We start from the raw sequence: 19092 nt of genomic DNA on the forward strand, positions 1-19092 counted from the left end.
TCATCCTGGATATTGATTAAAATTCAACATCCAGGATGAAAGGAGTCAGTGCAGTCACTACTTACAACATTAAAAACTGGAAGAGAATCAGACTCAGAAGCCGTTCTGGTTCTGTTGTTTTGTGGGGCTTTTTTTTAAATAAAAATGTTAGTTCACACTTCAGTTCCACATCGGATTATTTCAGCATTAAATTGATTGCCTACAATTGTGAACTTGGAGTTACAGAAGTAGTTACAGTATTTAGCTAGCAGCTTGCTAAAATACCGCTAAGCTCATCAAGAATTAGACATATTATTGTATGTAGAAGCCTGGATCCTAACAGATTTGCATTGAGAGATAAGTCAGAGCAGACTCCAGACTAATTACCTTAGGTGCTTTAAGGATCAAGGAATACACCTTTAATTCACAAGGAAAATTTAGGAGATAGAAAGAAATTCTACACGTGTGTAAGGAAGAGGGGTCTGCCTTGCCTAAAAAGTATGTAAATATTATGTGTCAGCTTTATTTGGTGTACCAGGTCATCTATTTCTCCTAAAATCAGTGCCTAAATCCACTGTAGTCAGTGGAGAAAGTTGTATAGAGGCCTTAAAATGAAGACATTTTCAAATTTATGTGTCTCAGTTTAAACAGGCAGGATCTCTTTCTGATCTTTCCAATGCACTTACCTTTCTGTCACAAGGACCAAAGCTACCTGGGAGAACTTAAGAACTTAATTTAGGAGAGTTGTAGGCACCTAAAGGGTAGCTGCAGCCAGGTGCCTAAGTTAAATTGTCTGGATCCCATCCAGAACAAGTTCTGAAGTGAAAGACTAAAAACATACCTCTATGAAACTGGCAAAGAAATTTTAATCTTTTTGTTAAAAAAAAAGTAGTTGTAGTAGCTATGTTGCATGATCAGTTGTGGTAATTACATTTTTTATTACTTTACCCTCAGGTCCTGATTCTGGTCTTATTTCCATTGGTATAAAACAAGGATAATTTAGATAAAATCAATGCAGCTGAACTAAAATATAATTGATGAGAGGTCAGAATTGAACCCTGAATGGTACAGTAAAAGTGGAATGAATCAAAAAGCTAAATAGCTTTAGAATTTGTGCAACTGACATTTTTGTAATCTAAATCTCCAAGAAGTTAACCTTTGGATATAGAACTTGGGTTTCCCTTAGAGCCTCATAGCATTCAGGGAAGTGAAGCCAGTAGAAAGTCTGTAAAAAGATGATGCTTCTGTACAGCTTTTAAAGCCACGTAGTAAATTCTTTCATTGAATGATTGATGTCTTTCCAGTTTAATAAGCTTCTGCATCAGAGAAATCTTTGTGCAAAGTTCTCTGGCAAGCAGAAGCTGGAGAAATGTTGAACCATAGCATGTTCTCAAAAAACAACCAAAAAAAAAAAAAAAAAAATCCCTCCAATCAAAGGTATTTTAAGCAGTAAGGAGATTTAAGAACCAGTGTCTTCTCAAAGTCAAGAATATTTATGGTCTTTGGAAATTTTGTTTGGAGTTTACTGGTTTTGTAATTGATGTTAGGGATACATTTTTTTTTTTTTTTAAATCATGCTATTTCATCATATATAATTGCATAAATTATAGAAATATGTTATTCCTGTCACAAGTTTTAATATTATTGGTTGCAAAAAAAAGAGATAGTATTAGCAAACTGACAACATTCTCATACAAATTCTGTTTATTTTATTATTAAGTAAATATGTGCATTATCTCTAACATAATTATAGCTGTTTAATAAGCAGGTGTTTGTTTACATTATAAATTCATATCAATGAACTAGCTTTTCTTTACAAAATACGGTCCCCCTAAGATTTTCCTTCTGCTTTTGCATAGCAGTATTTTTTTAACTACTCAAGTACTTCCAAAATTATTTCATTTGGGACACTCAGTATTGTATCAAATGAATTTATTCTCAGTTGTTGGCACAGACATTAATTCTTATATTTCAAGGGAAATTTTGAATATTGTATTTATGTCGGTGGCAGTTCCCCAGAGTGGTGACCTCACTCTGGTCAGTTAAACTGCTCTGTCCACAAGCCCTGACTGAGGCAATCACAGGCTGACTGCTGTGCCTACCCTTCTTCTCATGGACATAACTTTCACTTTTATGTGCAGTCACTAACTTTAGGCTTGTTATGTCTGATACTTATCACTGTACCAGAGATTTCCAGATGAATATATATTTATCTCCTTAAATTCGAGAGATTTCATGTTCATTGGGAGAAGAAGTAGAAGCTCATAATGTGAAAAAAATTCAAGCCATTTTTTTGCATGGAATTCTTCCTGCGTTCCCTGTGAATGCCACCCATGCTGCTTTCAGAAATATGCTTGTCATTAGCAGTGCCATTATAACACATTTCACAGGAATTTGGAAGGCTGGAGCAGAAGTTGTACACATTTTAGCAATAGAGTTAGTAGAGTAATACTTTTTTTCCCCATTGAACAATTATGTCTTTGTAATCTTCAGTTTGATCAAACCTCTGGCACAGTGATGATTATTGTTTCGTGCTGACATCTTTATAGAATATTTATGTCCATTTCTGTTAATATTTGATCAACTGTTTTTACTTTTCTGGCATGACACTTTGTTTCCAGATTTTGGTTGGCTATGTCTGAAGCAAACCACTTTGGTATGGGATTGGAATTTGTTCAGTTGTCTCTTGAACATCCTAAACTAAATAAACATAATTGTACTAGTCTATAGGCCTCCAAAGCCACAGTTCTAATCACTGCATACCCTCCAGGAAAAGCAACTTTTACTTTTAGAGAAGTCAAACTAGGGTGGCAATATTAACTATACAGTAGCAATGATAATATATTAAAGTGTTTTCTTTTTTTTTTTCTTTTTTTTTCCCATGAGTAATATCCTTGAAGTTGACATCTTTTTGTGACTGAATAGATGACAGCATGAAATTCAATTACAGCAGAAAGTCTCAGTCATTACACCTGTCTGTTTCCAGAGGAAAGTATTTGTAAATTGTGCTTTATCCTTCTGTTCCCTAAAACCTATGTCTGTAATTGACACTTGGCAGCAGAGATGACTGGAGACAGAAGGAGAACATAATGTGTCTGAGTAGCCCACCAGGGAAAGGAGTATCCTCATCTATGGAGAGTTTTGTGGTGTTTTGTTTTCTTTAATGAAGAATAATACCTGTGTGCCAAGGATTTACTGCAAGGCTGGTGGCAGATGTTTCTGCTAAAAACAAAAGAGTTATAAAAGATGAATCGCAGAAGAAGGCAGGACAAAGGAAAAATCTAATTAACATAGAAATATTTCTTCTGCAGAGGAAAACAAATGCTTCAGGAGAACAAAAGCTCCTCTCTGTTATTTGTAAGGCTGGTTTGTTACTCTTAACACATTTGTTAGAATCGGGTTTGTGCCTGACATGTCAAAACTTATTCACAAAGCGAGAGTTGTGGATACCTTGGGAGTCAATGTTGTCACTGGTTACGCAACTCAGCATCCGTTCAGCACGGATTGATGCCCGAGTTGCCAGCTTTGGAAGAAATGGGATACAGATATGACAAAAATATTTGTACCAAAGGGAGTTTATAGAATGGTTCTAGATGAAGACTCTGATCAGGAAAAAAAGGCAAAACATGATAGACAAACTGTCATCCCTGATCTTTCTAAACGGTTTCATTTCTTTCTGGTAAGTTATTTTTCTTTTTGTATTGGTTTTCCTCCCCAGCATTTTGCCAGAGTAGACAACATATAAAACTGATCCAGCTGGTGAGTTTTGAGCTTGATGAAGAAATTACAAAACTATTAACTATTTTAAATGCATCAAATATATAAAAAATATGAGCAATTAGTAAATCACTACATATTTGGTAAGAATGCTATTTGAGCATAAGCTTCCTTGAAAATTGCTAATATTAGGGGAGAGCAGAATGTATTTATTGTTTTACCTCATTTCTTGACTTATATTTATGAATTGATTTACAAAAGCATTTGAGTAAGTACTGCTTCTGTTGCTCTCTGTAGATCAGCAGATAATTTGAGAGTTTCTCAACCACAAAAGTGATGGCAAAAAATGTAATGGAGTAACGCAGTCAAGTATTACTTGGCTACATTGCCTGTTACCGTGTACTCAGAACATCCTAAAGTGGCCCAGAGCTGTGTGTGCCTCTGCTCATGGCTTACAGAGTATTATAAGAAAACTGGTATATTTATGAGCCGGAAAGTGTGTCAGGGAGGAAGTTAAAATGGCTTCTCTGTAGGACATTGTTAGTGTAAAATATCTGATTTATTTGGGTCTCTTTTTGAATGCTGCAGCTTGTAAACACAGTGGGGAATTTCTCTGTCATTGATCCAAAGCAATGGGTACTAATGGCATAATACAGTGGTACTCAATAACCTTTTATCATGGGTTGCTTTGTCATGTAGAGGCTTAACAGAGGGAACAGAAACACAATGTAACACAAAAGAAAAACTTAGGAATTTCCATCTATCCATTTAATAAAGTTCAGTTTAAGAGCTATCCTATTCTTTTCTGTTCTCTTTTTGCATGAACTATTGTATAAAATAACATGAGAAGTATTGTACATATTCACGTAAACATGAAAAGAAATGTTGGCATTTTTCCCTAAGCATTCAAAGGACACACTGTGGCAGCTCTCTGTCATGGCTTGACTAGCACTGCCATGTTATGGCGCTCCACAATTTTAGTGTTATAATAACTATAATAAACAACTCATATAGTTACAATATATTTTCCTATATGTATTTCTTCCCCTACAAACCCCCTTGTATCTTTCTAGGAAACAGAATAAACAAATGAGGGAAACATCTATGAAGTAAAGTCTTAAATTTGCCCAGTACCTGCAAACTATGGTTAAGGTTTTGTTTCAGCTGGCATCTGTGTACATCAGATAGCTCCTTAGAAGCAACTGAAGGCATGTATCCTGAGGCACACTGCTTCACACCAGTGTAAAAACCAGTGTGGTGCCACATGCTGACCCCAGGCCCCTGACAGTGGTAGCTGCAATGTCTCAGAGTGTATAATCCTGTTTGCCTACTGCTCTTATTTAATGATATCGGCAATTCTGATACCTGATTCCCTTCAGAGGAAACCAGAACATGGTGAGAGGCCAGGTTATGACTTCGTTTGCATGCTTTCTCTTGGGAGCAAATTAGTACGGAAGCCAGCACAGAAGGGTGCCATTTGGGTAATCTTGGTGCAGAGTTGTTAATATAGTGTAGAGATGTTTGTAGTCTCTTCCTGGACAACCATTTAAGAGCTAACAACTAACAACAGTATAATTTTCTGCTATTATTTTCATATATATATATGCATTCATTCTGCATTTGTTGCTGGTAAGGTGCCAGATTCCAGTCTCACTTAAATAGATGGGGAGTCAAAGCAACTCTGTTATCTGAAGATTTCTGCCAAGGAAGGAGACAGCAAAGCCATTTTTAAAAGAAAGCATAGAGTAGGTTATAACCACTGGGATACTTATATCTCTGTTTTTCCATGGTTTGCATCTGTTAGCAATGTCCCCTTCAGGCTGAATACTCAAAATATCCCCCAACTGCTGTAGGAAACTGTTGCAGAAAAATGGTGTTAATGCTCCACATAATGTAAAACTTAGGCTGGGCCCTAAAGTACAGTTTCACAGGGATGGAAAAATTGATCTTTTTGCTGCTTCATGAAACGCCAGTGGTTTTGAGTGATTGCTGCATGTCTTCAGGATATAAAAATGAAGGACGACAAAGGCCAAGAGCTTTTGTCCTTGGCCAAGTGCTGTAAGGGTCCTGTGCTACAAAAGTGAGAGAGTTACTGTTGATTTCAGCAAGTACAAGACAAAGTCCAGATTAAGCACATTATTGCTATTATATGATAAAGAAACATAAAAAAAAATAAATATTTAAGGAGGGCTGATAGCACATTCATTCATTATTCTTTGTATAACAAATCATAAAGCTGGAGTTGCAAACATAGAACTGGAAACATTTGTTAAAACAGGGTCTGGTTCTACACTGGGACCATTTACTCACATTCATTTGTGAAACTTTCTGCATGAAGTGGGATTGCAGGATTTAAACTCATGTTTCTGAACATTTTTAATAGTTGGGTTTGTACACATGAACTACTAAACACTTTGGATGCTGCTTCTAGAGACACTTATAAAAAAGTATCAGAAGTCTCCATGACATATGCTGTTGTTGGAATTGAGGCATATTCAAGTTGCAGGACTTTAAGAATAATATCAGAGAAATGGCTAGTTATATTTCTTTAGCTGAATCATCTTTTTTCAATAAAAAGGTATTACAAATGATTTTGTGCTAGCAATTGGTGCATTATGCCCAGTTCCTCTTACATGTGAAAGTCCAGGTTCACGTTTGTATTTTTCAAGTGGTTTTGTGTTTGTTTGGGTTTTTTTTTGTGGTTTGTTTGTTTGTTTGTTTGTTTTTAATTTTTTTTTTTTATATATATTTTGTACCTTTTTTTCTGGGTTTTGTTTGTTTATTTGTTTGTTTTCTGATACAAAGTGCAAAAGATTTCATTTTGCATCTCTCTGTCTTTTGTAAAGTACACTGTGGATCAAAGGAAGTCTTAGGCTTGAGAACCACAGAATAGCTTAGGATAGAGATTAAAAGCATGAGCAATATAATAAGATTTTCCGAGGACTCTGGACTAAAAGCAATGCCTTCCAAAACATACATTGTACCTAAATATTTGCATGTATTAATATACCGTATGCTTGGTTTAACAGTACACATTTAACACATAAGTCTACCAGATACAATAGTCTCTGTGGTACAGAATATTTCCTTGCGATATCCTGCTGGTTTTGACACCTCAGTTTTAACTTTTTCTATAACTTGATCTGAAAATGATGACCAGCTTTAAATCTATATAACTTGAAGGCTTTATCAGTAAAGCCCAGCAGAGTTATATTTCTCTGTGGCTGTGATGTTGAAACCTGGTGAAAATCAATTTTCCTTTTGCTGAATGGTATATTTGAAGCATTTTAAAAAGGTGAATGAGTGTACTGAGGGCCTGTCATTCTTGAAGTACTTTCTTATGCAGCATGTGTAGGTACATCTGCCTGTTAGCCCTGAGAGGCTGCATGTGTTTGATGCATTGGATGTTGTGTCAGCAGGGAGGGGAAAAAGAAGAGATGAGGTATATCAGAAGGAAAGCTGATAGCAAATGGTGTTTTGAACAGCCTGTATCCCCCAGTGTAATATATTATGGAAATAATGATTCTGAGAAGTGATGCTTCTTTGTAACCTAAAGTGATACAGTAGGGATTATGCATGCTGAAGTCATTCAGGACCGGGTACTTAATTATCTAGAAATGCCATAAGAAGTGTCTTTATCGTGAACAACTTTGTTATAGATGCAGTGGCAAGAACTTTTTACTAAAAAGAAAAGTTGTTTATGATTATTATGATGATTCTGAGTTATGATGATGATGATATGCATTTAGCTAGCAATGGGAGCAAAAGTGGTATTTTTAATTGGTTTTATAGAGTAAGGTGCTTTTATTTCTGTGTGTGATTTAATGACATGTTAACTTCTATTTAGGGATCAATTGTATGATTTAGCTCATTTTTAAGCTTGGTCAGACATAGCTGGTTCAAAACCATAGCTATTTTGTTGATTAATTAACATGAATAGACAATGAGAAGGGGGCTAAAGGTTTACAGGGAGGTGTCAGGAAGCCAGAACAAATACAATATGAATGCAAAACAGTGTGTAAGGAAAGGCACTGAGAGGACGTGGAACAAAACGTGTCTGACCTGTCCACTCACATTAAGCACAGATCAAGAAATGCAGTCCAAAAGGCAGGATAAAGAGGGTATACATCCTGCCTTTCATGTCAATAGATTGGTTTACCTGTTTGCTCTGGTTCACAGATTTCCTTGCAGTAACAACAGATGGTGTACCTTGCCAGAGGTGGATACTCTGGCTTCAACTGATTTGATGATTCTTTTCTTCCCCTGAAAAATATGGGGACACAAAATAAGCTTTCATAGCTTACTGCACTTTAGGAATATTATGTAGTATGAGAATTATATACAACATAATTATCTTTAGACCTACTAACATATACAGTCTGCAGCGTTGGACTTTCTCTTCTTCCTCATGTTCTTCTACCAGTGTTTTTAGTTAAGGAGAGAGGAGGAAAGCCAAAATGCAAAAAAAAAAAAAAAAAAGAAAAAGCAGGAAATGTATTTAAGAGTGCATTTAAGAGTTTTGAATGCTGCCTTGAAATGCTGATAAATCACTGAAATTTTGTTTTGAAAGGAAATTCCTTAAGAATGACTCTTTCAAGTGTACTTTGTACAGATGTTAAGTAGGAATATCACATAGTACATTTAATTTCCCTAATTAAAATCTTCCTCTTCTCTGTTCCTCTTCTATGCATTGCTATACCTTCCCCACATACACAGAGTTAACTAATACCAGAGGAAATGAGTTCACTTTGCTTCACTGGTTAAAAAAATGAATACTATGACCAACGGAATGAAAAAAAAAAAAAAAAATTATAAGCTAAAATAAAAGGCAGAAAATGTTGAGAACAAACTGAGGTAATATAAAATTGTTTTGTGATAAGTATGAACATTAACAATTTTGGACATCTAAAAATGGAAAATTAGCAATTTGAAAACATTTATCTGGATGAGATAGAACATTATACATGAAACATAATGATCTCTCTGAAATTCAGCCAGGATGCTGTGGTACTCATTTTGACAAAGAAGACAACTAGTTAATCACAGGAAAGAAAACTAGACAGAGTAAATTAGTTTGCTGCATTCCAGACTCTTAGCCACAAAAAGAATATATTTCACTAATTAGAGAGTGAAAATGCCCTAAGCTTTTAGACAGAGAATGTAAGATGACTGAAAGAGAGCTATGCTGATTCTGAAATGGTTTATCAACCCATGGTGTTTACATGATACAATTTTATGATTTTATCAGTTTGGCAGCCTACATTAAGGTGTCTTCAACTTTGATTATATTGATTATATAGAACATAATAGTTCATCATGAAAATTGTCATGCATGGCTTCAATCCTTAATTTTCATGGGCTCTTAGAGCCTCTAATGAAATGTAAATAAACAATTTAAAACCCACATGAATATATATGTTACAATAAAAAAGGCTGGAAACTTCACAATTAAAATAAGAATTTCACAATCAATTTTTAAGTTTTTTAGAGGGTTATTGTTGTGATTGTGCTGTAGACATTTTTACCTTATAATTCTATTGTTATCCATAATGCTACAGGAGAGTGCATTCTAGATATTTGATTTCTAGCTCCTTTAAATTGAAAAAGAGAAGTACATTTGCTTGTTGCAAGGGATAAGAATCCATTTTTATCTGACAACTGTACATCATTTTACACAGTGAAAGCTTTATATACAGTTCTGGAGTAAAGTTGTTCTTTTTTTAATCTAGAAAAATATTGAAAATTTTCATAATCTATGTTCAAACATGTAAGTATAAAAACAGTACTAAATTCTGTACTTGAAAAAGTTATAAATAAATTTGTCTCTAATTTTAATTTCCTTTCCTACATCTGAATCTGCTTTCAAAATATGACCAAGTTCCTGTACACAAGTATGTCTTTTTGCTTTTAGCTGCAGGAGACTAAGGATCAGGTCCTCTGTTTATTTATCTTTTGCATGAGCAGTGCTACACCCTTGAATTATTTCCATTGAATTGAAAGAGAACAATATCAAGTTCTGCATGGTCCCAATGCAATAGCTGTTTTTTTAAAGAACCATGGTTTTACAGGACTTCTGTGCTACGTTCATATAGACAGCATGTATGTTGGAGGAAAAGTGTGATGTTTGGCCTCCTTTGCAACTGCAAAGCAGCAGAAAATATGCTGGCTTTCTTTTTTTTTTGTTAAACATCTTAAATTGTCTCGCACTTTCAAAAAACGCCAAGACTAAATATGAAAACTTCAGCTCTAAAGAGGGAATATCTGGGAAGGGCTTGAACTAATGAAAAATAATGGGGTTAGTCTCTCAACAAAGTTGTTTTCATCATCACCAAGTCATGTCATAATCATGGTAGTGTGACAGATTAGTTTTTAAGCAGAATTAGAATCATTTACATGAAATCAAACTCAATTGTGGTTTTGTTTCTAAAATATTATTTTTATATGCATTTCAGAAACATGCAATCAATATTTAGACTTTTAATTTACTATATATCCATCTAAAAGTGTACTTTGCTATCTTAATCAAAATTAATTTGCTTAATTGTTATTCCTGTCCCATCGGTCTGTTTTGCACTAACTTGAACAATGCCACTTTTTGCTGTTTGCACTTAAATTTCTGTGCTAAGTTTATGAACGGTAATAGGGTCCTGCTTGAATATTCATTAGCTTTGAATTGTGAGCCATGAAAAGGTGCTTTCTTTTACCTTAATGAAAGTGGCTCAGCATGGGACGGATCAGTAATGACATTTGATTTTAGGCATCCAACAAATTTGCTTTTTATTTATTGACACATCTTGTCCAAACAGCTCCCTCACAAGTTAGTGGAGTAATGAAAGAGAGAGTGCTGCAGAGAAGCGTGGAGCTCTCCTGGCAGGAACCAGAGCATCCCAATGGAGTCATTACTGAATATGAAATCAAGTATTATGAGAAAGTAAGTGCTAAGATCATCTGTAATGTACAACATTGTGCTGTTTGCTTAGTGTTGGCTTGCTGTGTTGTGGAATAATGTTAAAGCCATCACCTATCCACTATCCTGTCTTTTCAAAGTCACAGTGGTTTTACTCAGTTTTAATAACTTGCAAACCCCTGCAATTATTATTGCTATCATATGTCTCATATATTGCATTTTGGTATCCTAAAAAATATCCACTTGAAATCTGCCCCTTTTTTCCCACTTTTTATGGTTGTTAAGTTGGACTTTGATGTTTTACCGTGATATTTGCCATTTTCCTGTCTCTTCTACATTGTGTTTATAGCTTGTTTAATTTCCTTCTGTGTTACTGTAATTCCAGTCTTGAGATAGTATATCAAATACAACTATTGATTACATTTACCATTTCCTTATGAGCTGGGCAGCTCTAACCTGGTGTCTGAAAACTTCTATAGCGCTTGCTGCAGTTCCAGTTTATAAATTTTCCTTTTTTGTCCTTTTAAAACGTCCCAGCATTGTGAAATTTATTTTTCACTTGTTCTCACCACACAATAATGAATTGAGGATTGCTTTTCAATAGTAGATGAAGTGATCTCTGTTTCTGTTAGAGTGAAATTGCAATCTTATTGGTGTCACTTGGAATTTTGCCATTCATTTCAGCGTGTCTAGGGCTTCATTCATGATAACTTTGAAGTACTCCAGAATAAAAAAATTCTGACAAGCATGTAAGTACGGCCACATGCAAGCATAAGCTGAAAGCAGAGTGAAGGCAGCCTATGCAGCTATATGTTTGTCGTGAGACCCAGACTGAGTGTGGCTCCTCCAGATGCCTTAGCAATTTTACAGTAGCATGCAACATATATTTAATCTTTATAAAACACTCTAAGAGAAAAAATAAAGAATTAAAATGCAAAGAAATTAATGAAGGAGATGTTTTGTGATCATTTGTGAAGACATTTCATCTGAGCAAACAAGGTAGTAGCACCTCTATATCAAAAAGAGCATGTCAGCTTACTAGGTAACATAGAATTAGTTAAATTCAGGCCAGATTTGATCTGATATCGAGTACCACATCTAATTTTCAGTACTGAATTACACAAATCTACTTATCAAAAGATCTTTATATGATTTGGGGAGGGAATAAAATGTTTGTTGATGCTAACTCCCAGTTTGAGTTGTTCACTTTAATTACTCTTATAACAAAATTTACCAGATATGAAAAAAATAGCTAAGCAGTTTTTTAAAAGAAATTTTGCTAATTTTAGCTGGTATTTTTTTGTTCCTCAGGCATCTATGTGTGCACAAGTAAACACGAGTAAAGCCCATACATTCTTTTAAAAAAAGTTTACATATTTATCAAAGACAAAACTGTTCACTGCACAAAAAAAAAACCAAAAAACCAAACCAAAAACACACACAAAAAAAAACCCAAACACCGAAACAGAAACAAAAAACAGGCTACAAACAAAAAAAATGGTTTTCTTAATATGCAGAGTAGTTTTTAATCTGTTAAAATAAATAATTTAAATAAGTGGTAGAAATTGTCAGAAAAATTATCAAGATGCTAGACTTTTCATAAAATGATAGCTTTAAGAGTGTGGCTCTTTAATGATTTTATTTTAAATAAACAGCAGAATTTCATTGTCAGTTTTCTTTTTGCAAAGACAAAAATTGGTGTTAAATTTCTTTTGTAATGGAAGAAAACTTAGCAGGATTATACTATTACAGGAAAATTAATAGAATAAGAAGTTCATCCTACAGTCACAGATGTTCTATGTACCTTTAATTCAGTGAGACAATTTTAACACAAACACTTAAATGCTTGTGTTCCTTCCAAAATAATTTAATTCAGCTTGAAAAGTACTTCATAAACTTCTTGCTCAGAATGAGGAAGGCATTTTATGTTTTATTCCATTAGTTTAAAAAAAAAAAAAATAAATTGAACTTTCAGCTCTTTTTAGAGCCAAATTAAATCAAACATTTTTGTGGTTCTGAAATATTCTGATAAGTGTTGCTTTCACCTCTCACTTCTGGCTAAGGCTTGAATAGAAACTGCCTGAAATCTCCCAAGTAAGCCTTTCCTGTGAGATTTCAAGCGCAGGTTATATTTATTTCTTTGTTATGTATTTATTTGGAATGCGAGAACTGTTGGCAATTCAAATAAGCCTCATTTATGCATCAAAACCCAAACTCAGAAATTCCACTGTGGCTTACAGTCCCAAACTTGACTGTTTCTGGTTTCCTTACACTTGTTTCTCATCTCCCAAGTATTCCTGTTCTTTCTCACATACCAACATACATTCCACCATGGTCCTCACTTAATTTGATTTAAATAATTAATATATAATTAATGATTGAAACCCTCTTGGAGAAGACACAAAAAATTGTTGCTAGCCAAACCGACGGGCTTGCTCAAATGACAGACTGGGCAAGACCCAGGAGAAGCCATTACTGAATCTCAGAAAAGACATCATGTATGTTGTATTTAACCCTGTATTTCAGCAAAAATCTTTGCTGCTTTACTGTCTGCAGAAGGGAAAGTTCTTCATTTTTAGCTGGTGAAGTACTATTGAAATGAGTTACGATTTATTCCTTCCCTGTCCATCCGTCTTATTAGCACTGCCTCGTATAGCCCATGCTTCTCTGGTGCATTCAGATGGTTGGTTAATTCATCTCTTCTGTCCTTCAAATCAGGGTTGCACCTGCCACCACAAATCAACAGGATTGCACATATCTATGCTGTAAGATAATCTGGATCAGTAAATGTGATGAAGAAGTAGAGCTTTTTGAATGCTGTAATGATCTGTGATACAGCTTTTGTACTATTTGAAAGTGAGTTATTACTCATAGGGTTTGTAATCTTACAGCTTCAAATTTGGGGGGTGTTGTACGGAGCTTCTTTCCCTGGGTTCTTCTCGATGACATAGAGTCAAAGCCTGAGAAAAGACTAAAAGCCACAGAAAAAAGAAGCTAGGTGAAAACTGAGTTAAGCACCTCAGCATTTGCTGCAAAATCCAGCCAGTTGTGCATTCACAGTACTGTATTTTTAAATTGAAAGGTAACAAGGGAAGGTGTTCTGACCACGAAAGAACACACTTCCCTGTCCTTGAACTGTTTAAATCCTACAGATTCCTCCGGAAAGCTGTGGTCACGCTCTTTTCTCATCAAAATTTCACAAAATGTAATCAGAGCCAAAGAAGCGATCATTTTATGTCTGAATGTTTTATGAGTAACAACATGAGCATCCCATTTGAATTTTATGTTACACTTAGAACTCGTCATTGTACTGACAGTGTTCTGTAACACTCCACAGAGCATGCTTTATCTTTTATGTTGGAGGAAAAAAGCATTCAACAAATTGAAATAAACTACCCGGCTGGTGGTCAGTTGCTGATATGCAACCATGATAAAATCTGACCCATAAATGTCATTTAAACTTTTATCTTATTGTTTCCAGGATCAAAGGGAGAGGACCTATTCAACAGTGAAGACCAAGTCCACTTCAGCTTCTATTAATAATCTAAAGCCAGGAACAGTGTATGTTTTCCAGATTCGTGCTTTTACCGCTGCTGGTTATGGAAATTACAGCCCCAGACTGGATGTTGCCACACTAGAAGAAGCCACAGGTAAACAATTAGCTTTACAGGAAATTAACACTTTCAGTAGAAGTAAAGCAAGAAAGCAGTCATAGTCAATATTATCAAAGCTAGAAAGAAATAAGTTCTACATGAAGGTGGATTTTTCTCACTGTATTTTGAAGGATCAGCTTCAATTACTTGTTTTACAGTAGAAAATCCAACATGCCAGACCACTGGAGGGAGGATTAAGTCAATACATCACTCACAGCATAGGGTGTGAAGAAGGGAGCAACCTGACTCCAGAACCATGCCATGCTTGATGGAAGTACCCAGGTGATCAGTCCAAATCATCAATCCAAATTATAATTGGATTATAACTGCCAGGAGAGAGACTTATCATCTTGTCTCACTATCCTGGGAGCTCCACTTGTTATAAAGGGTCCAGGAGCCCTTTCAATGACCCCACATCCACTGCGTAAACAAACCTCCCAACTGCACTTCAAGCAGAGTCAGTTCTTATTGAGGTGGTTTCTTGTCCCACCTCCAAGTTAATGTGGAAGGCAGGGGCACCTGGTGGTGATCTCCTAATCAGTTCCCACCCAAGACTGACCAGACCCTGGGTGAAAACGAATCAGGAAGGTCCTGGCTGGCATCATCCATATGCCAACCCTCATTCAGGGCTGGGGATTTAACCCCAGCACTTCAGCTGGACATCCACAAATCCATGGGCCCCAATAGAATGCACCCACGAGTGCAGAGGGAGCTGGCAAATCGTATTGCTAAGCCACTCTCTATCATCTTTGAAAGGTTATAGAGAACAGGAAAGGTGCCTGAGTTCTGGAGGAAAGCCAGTGTCACTCCAGTCTTCAGAAAGGGCAAGAAGGAGCACCAAGGAAACTACAAGCCCATCAGCTTCACCTCTATCCCTGGACAGATGATGGAACAGCTCATTCTGGAGGTCATCTCTAAGCCTGTGGAGGAAGAGAGTCTCAAACGTAATTAGCATGAATTCACCAAGAGAAAATTGTGCTTGACCAATCCAATAGCCTTCTGTGTTGTCATGACTGGCTAGGTAGATGAGGGGAGAGTGGTGGATGCTGTCTACCTTGACTTCAGTAAGACTTTTGAAGACTTTTTACACTCTCTCCCATAACGTTCTCATGGGTAAGCTTGGAAAGTGTGGGTTAGAGAAGTGCACAGTGAATTGGACTGAGAACTGACTGAGTGGCAGAGCTCAGAGGGTTGTGATCAGCAGCAGAGTCTAGTTGGAGGCCTGTTGCTAATGGGGTTCCCCAAAGATCAGTAGTGGATCCAGTCCTGTTCAACGTATTCATCAGTGACCTAGATGGAGAGGCAGAATTTGCTGATGATACAAAACTGGGAGGAGTGGCTGATACACCAATGTTGTGGTTTATTCCCAGCGACCAACTAAGCACCATGAAGACACTTACTCACTGCCCCTCTACCCCCACCACCCTGATGGGATGGAAATGAGGGTTGACCTGCTGGAAAGCAGCTCCACAGAAAAGGACCTGGAAGTCTTGGTGGACAACAAGTTATCCATGAGACAGCAATGTGCCCTTGTGGCCAAGAAGGCCAATGGTACCTTGGGTTGCGTTAAGAAGACTGTGGCCAGCAGGTGGAAGGAAGTTCTCCTCCCCATGTACTCTGCCCTGGTGAGGCCACATCTGGAGTATTGTGTTCAGTTCTGGGCTCCCCAGTTCAAGACGTACTAGGAACTATTGGAAAGAGTCCCCCAGAGGGCTACAAAGATGATAAGGGGATTGAAGCATCTCTCTTACAAGGACAGACAGAGATTTGGGTATATTTAGCTTGGAGAAGACTGAGAGGGAACCTTATCAATAATTATAAATGTTTAAAGGATGGGTGTCAGTAGGGTGGGGCCAGACTCTTTTCACTGGTGGCCAGCAACAGGACAAGGGGCAACGGGCACAGAGTGGAACACTGGAAGTTTCATCTGCACATAATGAAAAAGTTCTTTCCTGTGATGGTGAGAAAATACTAGAACAGTGCTGCTCAGAGATGTTGTGGAGCTCCTTCTCTGGAGACTTTCAAAACCCTCCTGGATGCAGTTCTGTGCTCTAGGTGAACCTGCTTTAGCAGGGGTGTTGGATTAGATGGTGTCTAGACGTTCCTTCCAATCCCTACCATTCTGTGATTCTGTGATTCTTCTGTAAGTGGGGAGAAGAGGGAAGAGATTTCAGCCCATAAAGGCTGTCCTCCAGCTCATTTTTTTCCTGTTTGAGTTCCTTAAAAAAACTCATTATAGTTTCATTTATGTGTGTGTCTCGTTTAAGCTATATGTCCATATTTAGTATCTTTTGAGTTCCTTGGCTAGTTTCAACTTGGTTTAGTAAAGACACAAAGATCTTAAAGATACTAGGTTACTTTAAGGCTCATGTAATATGACGTAAGCTGTGTAAAGAAAAAACATCTCAAAACCCTCACAATGGAAAAATATGAAGTACAAACTCAATACAGTACACCAGAGAATTTGACTCTGACATCTCAGCGGAGGGATAACAGTTTAGGAGTGCTTGCCCTTTCCTTGATGCTGAAACCAATATTTTGCCCTTGTCTAAAAATCACACTGATACTTTTGTTCCTCAGCAATGTAGACGTGTGTGCATACTTAGAGAAAATCCTCCACCATTTGTGTCTTCAGAAAGAAAGTCTTCAAGCCCCTGAGCCCTGGCAGCCATAAGCCAATTCACGGGAACTGCCTGTGTCCCTGACAGTGTCACCACTCTGTCACAGACCTAGGTTTGGTTACTCTGGTTTGGGTCATTTGCTTCAGGCTGACCTTCCTGACAGCAAGTCAGCTAGAATACATAGCCTACAGATTCAGAGGGTATGGATGCCAGGTCTGGTCTCTGCACTCTGTGCGGCATATCTGAGGTGCAGACACACACTATTGCTTCTTATTAATTGCAGCCAGGTGTTGCCTGAACAATTTGTGGGTTCTTAAAACACAGTAGTTAGGTCTTGATTCTACCCTGGTTCCACACAGAATATGAAAACTATCAATAATGAATAATACCACATATCTAATAGACATAATTGAAATAGCAATTATCATAATAGCAGCAATAAACTGTTATTGCTGATATTATTAGCTCCGTGTCTGATAGCATGCTTTCCATCCGTAGAGTTCTGCTTCAGTCAGGAGCAGAATCTCCATTTTGCAGAATGGGAACCTGAGGTACAGCCAGAAGTGATTTCTTATTTTAAATAGATTTCTGGAAACCAAATGAAAATTCTGTAATAATCTGTCATAAATTTCTGCTAATTAGCTAATTTGTTGTCCAGTATGGTTTAAAATTAGTAGATGAAAATGTTTCTCCAACACTTCCTTAATTACCTCATTATTGTCTATATGCTGAATGTAAGTATACTGGTAGCTGCTAAGATTAAGAAAGATAATTTCAAAGGTGAATGGTCTTGCCTGGAGTTTGGTCAACACGTGGAAGATTAGGAAATTCTAGAACAAATGTATCATTGACTATGCTCCTGAACCCGTTTTCTGACTCAGGTGATGAAAACACTGTATAAATCAGCAGTATACTTGGCCAGTATGCACAGCTGATTTTTCTCATGCCACAGGCCAGCTTTGTGTTTTGACATGCCATGTAAAATGTCCTGTGCTTTCATAAAACAGAATTTCAAAACTGGCATATTTTCCATTATATTGAGAGGACATTATAGAATATAATTCCCGTCAAGGATAAACATCCACAATTTTCCTTACACACTTTTCAGAAATAATTAAAATGTTGGTACAAGGATAATAAATTCCTTTAAATTCTTCTAGAATTGTTTTACACAAAAATATTTATTTCTCATATTTTACGTATAGTTTTATCAAAACTCACGGGCTAATCAGGTTAGTCTTTTGTTAACATTTTAAAGGAATACCTTTATTGGACCATTTTTAGCAAATATACCTCAAGTGAAATACTGTACAGGTAAGCAGTAAACTAGTGTTGTGCTACAGCTTAGGGGCATTTTTCCAGTATATTTCTGAATGCAGATTTTAAATATGTCAAATTATGTTAAGAATATATATGTATAAAATGAGAGCATACATATATATACACACATATATATATATATATGAAAGAATATATATAGTGACATATATCACAGTCTGATAGTCACGCCTACCTGAATTTCTCCTGGTACTTCTCTTGTAATAGTGGCAGTGCTTTATACAGGCAGGATATTTCTATTCTATACTGTGTTTGCCACAGATCAAAGTTCTTTAATCATCATATTTTTTTTGGTTGGAATCATTGCTGGTTATTAGAGACAGAAGTCCCTCAGGAAGAAAATCTAAATGCATAGAATATCATTCAGTGATATTACTCACACAGTGATAATTTTATCTTTTCATTCATTGCAGTATTTAAAAGTTATGTTAAATGACATTTAGCCAGTGAATCTGAAGATGATCCTGTGCTTTTTGTAATAGAAGGGGATTTTGCCACTTTTTACAGAGTCTCACTGTTACAGTAAAAGGATTCTGCACAGTCTGGCAGGAAGAAAACTGCTTTTTACTTTTGCCATGAATCAGTTTAAATCAATCAAGGTTGAAGTAGTAGGCAGATGTAAAATTTATTCCTGATGTCTGAAATAACAGTACTACAATTTTTTATAGAAGACATATAATATTTAAGAATAATATTTGGCTTACATGAATCTAATTTATCATTAAAGCTTTCATAGTGGACTTCATCAGGTATTCTTTTCTGCAAATCTTGCATTTCGAGTTGCTTGCATGAGAAAATGTCGCTGGAGAAGCAGCACAGTTTTCAGAGCTGATCTTTTTTAAATCCTCCAGGGTGTTTGGGTATCCATTCCCCACCC

The 19092-nt window shown here is 36.4% G+C and overlaps 1 protein-coding gene across 1 annotated transcript in view; it reads left to right on the forward strand.

The window, feature by feature from the left end:
- Positions 1-14253, forward strand: part of LOC103771337 (ephrin type-A receptor 7) — a gene marked incomplete at both ends in the record, with an annotated part of 118761 nt that extends 104508 nt beyond the window's left edge. The window contains 2 exons of the mRNA XM_008938627.1: positions 10503-10627; positions 14085-14253. Coding sequence (XP_008936875.1) covers positions 10503-10627; positions 14085-14253 — 294 coding nt within the window. The remainder of the gene's footprint in view (positions 1-10502; positions 10628-14084) is intronic.
- Positions 14254-19092: the final 4839 nt, after the last annotated feature.

Source organism: Merops nubicus, unplaced genomic scaffold (genome assembly GCF_000691845.1).
Source record: "Merops nubicus isolate BGI_N331 unplaced genomic scaffold, ASM69184v1 scaffold934, whole genome shotgun sequence".
Lineage (NCBI taxonomy): Eukaryota > Metazoa > Chordata > Aves > Coraciiformes > Meropidae > Merops > Merops nubicus.